Genomic DNA, 5,889 nt, shown 5'->3' with positions numbered 1-5,889 from the left:
AGCATGTGTTCTTGGTACTAAGCTAGCACCAACGATGCTAGTAACTAGCATAATATAGTTGCGGACAATACTACAGCTGTCTGGTGATAGCCAGGCTCTCAACAGTGCTAACACGGCGCGGTGTGTCCAGGCCCGCCAGACAAGGCCACCTGGGTGGACGATCACACAGTGTCCCCAGCCACAACCGCAGCCACTTGGGGCACAGCTATCTCCCCTGCCGCTCAGCTAGCCCCAGACTCATTCGACCTGGACTCGCAACTTCCCTCCCCCCCCCCAAACCTCCCAAGTGTCCCAATTGGGCCTGTTTCCCCGCGCAATGCGCCCCCCCGCGACCTGCATCCTGACCTCCTCGACCTCCCGCCCCCCCCCCGGAATGAGGGCGCAGACGAGCTCCCCCCCCTCTTATCGAAGACACCCTCAGACGTGCTCCACACATCCCGCCCCGATGTGAGCAGCATGACTGACGAGGAGCTTCAACGTGAGTACGCAGCCCTCAGCGCCGCGACGGCTCCCTTCGCCGATCATGTCTACGACTCAGACCTCTCCAGCCCCCCCCCCCCCTCCGGGCAACCTCGTCGACAGCTTTGGGGCCTCACCCACGCTTGCACAAGCTGCGCCGTTAGGGGTGGCCACGCATGACTCATTCTCGGACCTGCCGTCTCGCCCATCAACCTCCCAGATGTCCCTCACATCGAAGTGCTGCCTTCTCCAAGCAATGCGGAGCACCATGGCATGTCATTCAAGCGCCGAAGCGCTGGAGAGACACAGGGCCATGTGCAAGATGATCTCATGCAGCGTTTCAATCAGTTGAAGCACTCCGACCTGTGAGAGTTGGTGTGATAAGTTGTTCTGGAGGCACGCTCATGAGTGGGCGGGGGTTTTGAATCCCACTTCGTGCTCCATGCATGCTGTATGTGCTCGGGCGTCTCGTTTGTGCAATATGCTTTGCTTTGTGACTCAATGTATCGCCTGGAGTACAGCGTTCTAGTGGGGCTTCCTTGTATTCCATGAGACGCAGGGCGGACAGAAGGATTCGAACAATATTCGCGTTCCAAGCATCCTGCGATGGATATTAGACTACGATCCCTTCGAGGGAATGAAATGTGCCAAGACTTGTGTGGTCTCTCACGAATGGCGGGAGCGGCACAGCGCCACACAAGTCTTCGCCATTACAAACGAGCATCATGGCGTATCATTGTGAATCAAGGGAACTTGCGGAATGAAGGCGACACTACCATTCTCATTTTATACATCTCCTTCAATGCATCGCTGGATACTTTCGTTGAACACACGTAGAAGCAATGCAAAGGATGTGGCGGGTGTTTCCCAGACCCGACCAGCCGGCACCAGGCCGGCCAGTATGAGCCGTCGAAATCGAAAAACATAAGGGTGTTTCAGGAAACCGTTCTCAGGGTGTGTCCGCGATGGACATGTCCTGCATGGAGTTGCACAACTCACTGAGATCAGCAAAACAATGCCACACAATATGCGGCGGAGCACGTTTCGGAGATACTTGATGTATTCTTACACTTCGTGGCTGGTGGCCCTGGTTCTGGTTTTGGCGCAGTGTTTCTTTGTGCAGCCTATCTAAAAACGCGTCATCCCTGGGGGGGCGTGTGCACCCCACATCCATCGAGCTTGCCCTGGAGAACTTCTTGCCCCTGTTTAGCGAGTCGGGCACCTATATTCGCGAAAAGCTATCTTTCACATCCCTCTTTGCGTGTTCTTTGCGTCTGTGAGGAATCTGCGAGTATGGCAGGTGTGTCACGAGACTTCCGTGAATGCGCCTAGTGCTCATCTGCTGCACCATGAACTGTGCGAGCACATGGACAGAATCATTCATTCAAACATTATCAAGCTGTTGCTTGAGTCGTTCGTTGTGTGATTAGCGATGTGGGTAGCAGTTTAGCAGGCTGCCACAGCCTTCAGCTAATGTCCTTTTCGCTTCCAACATTGACGGCATTTTTAAAGGAAAATTTGTAATATGAAATCGATTACGTCGACGAGGCGTGGCATTGAGGCGTGGCATTGGAGAGGGTGTGGTATCGTCTGGGAGTAAGCATGTCCGTGCTGTTTGTCATTCCTGGGAACGACAACACGGAGAACGCTCTCACCACGTATCACTTTTACATCGCTGTATACCATATGGCTAGGCTCTGGCCCAATAGACGGCTCCTTGCATGTACTGATGAGCGAATGGCATGCTTCAGGCAAGGACAGCAAGGCCAAGGCCCAGGCTGCCGCTAAGGCAGTCAAGAAGGGATCCCTCAAGAAGGAGAGGAAGATCCGTAAGTCCGTCATATTCCACAGGCCGAAGACCCTGAAACGCACGCGGGACCCAAAGTACCCTAGGGTCAGGTACGTGGGTTAAGGGGTCAGCTATGGGAGGGGCGATAATTATGCTTGATTTCAAATGGCAACACCAATTTGCGCAGACGAATGTGCACATGTGCACAGGAATGCGCTTTTAATTCTGGCGTGTTATGCTTGCAATCATTTCACACGCTACACAACACTTTTCTACCAGCAGCTGGAATTCATCGCCCAGAGCGCATGTTAATCAGATAGTTGGAAGGAACATAAAATTCCTCCTGGGGTTCTGGGGACTATATTGGTGGGTCTCCTGATTCTTATCAGCATCCAAGAGACCGCTGGATTCAAATGGCAGTCACTCAGGGTTAGACTCGTCAGGGTTCTCATCTCCCAGCATGCTGGCATTCGTGCTTGCAGTGCAGCACTCCGAAAGTTGCCGCTCTCTGTCCTCAGTAGTGCTGCACTCATTACTGAGACCAGAGAGTTTTTGGCACATTGCCATCTTGAGCATCCAGCTGGTAGGGGTCACAAGATCCTAGTAGCCATCTGTCTCTTGCGGGGGGTCTGATGAATCGCGCTTTGCGCTCACTCCTGCACTCACATGTTGCCCTCGTTCCTTAGCCTGCTTGCTTCTGCCAAGTACATACTTGGACGACAACATCAGATCACTAATGAGCTGCAGCGTTTCATCATGAGCTAATTCATGATGACGATGTGTCGTTCTACAACACTTCACCGGATCCACATGGATGTAGGCAACAGCACGTGCTTGGGAACCGGTGCCATCAATGAGTGCAATAATTACCAGAGGCAAATTGGTGCTGTGTTTGTTGCACCAGGTGTCACCTGGTCTGGTGATGGATTGTGCGAAGCCCTTCTGAACATACTGCCTGGACACCTCTTGCATGCTTTCGTGTCACTCATTCAATAATATCTACAATTAGCGGAAGACAACTCTCTCGAACATGCCAGCCACCTGGCAGGCTTGCCAGTCGTAATCATAAGAACATGCATGGGCTGTCGGGTGCCGGTTCGTCTAGGCTGAGTTGCCACAGGTTGGAGGGAGCCTCTGCAAACCCTTTTGATATCAGATCAGCCAGTCCTGAAATCAATGGTGATGGTGATGGTTTTGACAATGCTACCTCATCACATGGTCATTGGCAACTCCAAGATCCTTTTGGGAATCAATGTTAAATTACCTTCACTTGAGGCAAGCATACCTAGAGCAGCCTGACTTGGGGCTAGGAAGTGTTGGGGTCAGGAGCGGGGGTTGGATGCGAACGAGTCTACCAAATATTGGGGTTCGAACTGCAACTTTTGTCAACCCTGCTCATTCAAGCATAGGGGCTCTCATTGGCAAGGCCAGTTTCAACTTGCAAGGCTGCATCAGTGTGGAATGTCGTGCACCAGCCGTTGAGTGGTCAGAATGGGCTCGACCCATTCTTGCCCCCAAAAGTCATACGTTTCAGGCTTCTGCAAATAAAAGAGGCCGACGAAACGCTGGCAGCAGCCCTTGCATATGTACTGATATTATATGTACTGATATTTACTGGGCAAAGACGGGGGCTCTACCATGTTTGGGTCACGTATAGGGAAGCAAGCGCCTGTCATGCAATATTTCTCGTCGTTCATCTGTAGAATGCTACGGAAATCCCGCAACGCGTTGTACCACTGACTGTTGCCCCTATGCATAGCGCGCTCCGAATTGCCTGGCTCACTTAATTTGTCGCAGCACATGCCTTCAGAACAATGAAAACATTTTTTCTGTTTTGATCTACCCGAGAGGGTCAGCGTTGACAACGGGCGAGCTGATATTGCGTGTCGTCTGAAACATGCTGTGGTACCTGGTCGGTTTGTGGTTTGACCAGTGATGCGCTATGCAGTGTCGTACACATGGCCCGCCTTGATGAGCACGCCGTCCTCAAGTACCCACTCACCACTGAGTCAGCCATGAAGAAGATTGAGGACAACAACACCCTTGTCTTCATCGTCGACACCAAGGCAAACAAGAGGCAGATCAAGACCGCTGTGCACCGTCTTTACGAGATCACGACGCAGAAGGTCAACACTTTGATTAGGCCTGATGGCTCGAAGAAGGCATACGTCCGGTTGCCACGTGACGTCGATGCACTTGACGTCGCCAACAAGATTGGCATTATCTAGGCTGTGTCTGTAGGCGCTGGTGTAACGTTTGCGGCAAAAGCTTGCATGTGTTGCAGTCTGGCAGAGAATCAGCTGCGTGCTCATGCACTGTTTCCAGGTTCGTCACCCGAGAATCTGTCCCGGGCTCAGATAGGTTGCATCTACCGAGTTTGCCGACATAGTTTCACGTCTTTGTCGGCATGGGAATAACGTGCTGGCGTGAACCAAATTCCCGCGCGAGCTCCTCCGAGCCTGTGTGCGACTTGGTGTTTGAAAACGTTGCATTGCGAGTGTTTGTGATCTTCTCGCTCAGCACCTTGGGGCTAGCAACCACGCTTCGTACAGGTTATTTGAGAATGCTTTCTCAGTGGGAACGAGAGGATCTGATAGAACGGCTTCATGCCAGTGTAAATCAGCACATGATGGGGCAGACATGAAGCTGTGCGCATTTTGTGCTGCTTGCCAAAGCGTTCGACCCCATTCCGTGGCGAAACCATTTCCGAATGCAGTGTGCTGCAAAGAACACAGGGATGGTCACTTGGAGAAGAATTATACATTGTGTAACAGGCTGCTGCGTAGTTTGCCCGCTATACATGAGCTTGGCAGCAAGGCAACCGCACGCACCCTGAGCGACAGCGCGCTACAGGTTGCTGTGTGGTTACTGGCAAACAGCGCAATGGGAGTAAAGCTGAAGCCATCGTTTCAGGAAGTCATTGCTCAGCGTAGCCCCGCTCTAAAGGTGCGTTTTGTGCCAGGCACAACACTTCTTACCATCGTGTGTCGCTGGGTCATTACACGGTCATGACCAGTTTTCATAATCCGGTTGCGAGAGGGCCCAATGCCATTTGCAAGCACATTCATAATGCACGACGCCATTTTGTTCCTGATGTGTGTATCATGTGAGTTTCGACAGAGAATGTCCGTGACGAAGTCCACACGGGGCATGCCTTCGGCCCGCTTTGTTGACTCAGCAAGCGCCTTCAACTGCTGAACCACGCATGACATTCATTTGACGCAGGCAGCGATGGACGCACACCCAGACCTTCGTCCACACGCCATCTTCGAGGTGTTGATCCCGCTAGACACACTTGCTGCGGGCAGCGTGCAAGACGGGCTGGTCGCATTCCATGGGACGGCGCTCGACAATCTGCATTCGATTCTGCATGCTGGACTTCTCTCCCTCAGTGCACACCCATGGAGCGCACAGGCTCCGCATTCGGGTCCGGAATCTACCTTTCTCTTGACCCTCAGACCGCGTTTTCGTTCTCTCAGGTTGGGAAGGGATGGGAAAAGTCGATGCTGGGGCCTGGGCTACGCTGCTTGCTCATGTGCGACGTGGCGCGGGTACGATCCTTGGCATGAATCCCAATTGTTAAATATCTGTCTTGAGTGCCTTGTTTTGCATCCGCACCATCGCCCCGCTCGGTGCTTCGC

At 52.7% G+C, this 5,889-nt stretch overlaps 1 protein-coding gene across 1 annotated transcript; it reads left to right on the top strand.

Annotated features, from left to right (window-relative positions):
* Positions 1-1,726: 1,726 nt before the first annotated feature.
* LOC149809963 (large ribosomal subunit protein uL23-like) lies at positions 1,727-4,484 on the top strand. Its single transcript, XM_089994521.1, has 3 exons — positions 1,727-1,759; positions 2,211-2,358; positions 4,197-4,484. Exons 1-3 carry the CDS (start codon positions 1,753-1,755, stop codon positions 4,474-4,476), a joined length of 435 nt encoding a protein of 144 aa, XP_089850647.1. The 5' UTR covers positions 1,727-1,752; the 3' UTR covers positions 4,477-4,484.
* Positions 4,485-5,889: the final 1,405 nt, after the last annotated feature.

The sequence above is a fragment of the Nuphar pumila genome, unplaced genomic scaffold (assembly GCF_984573655.1).
Source record: "Nuphar pumila unplaced genomic scaffold, dmNupPumi1.hap1.1 HAP1_SCAFFOLD_651, whole genome shotgun sequence".
Classification (NCBI taxonomy): Eukaryota; Viridiplantae; Streptophyta; class Magnoliopsida; order Nymphaeales; family Nymphaeaceae; genus Nuphar; species Nuphar pumila.
Note: the sequence above shows the minus strand (reverse complement) of the source record. Positions and strands in the feature narration are given on the sequence as shown.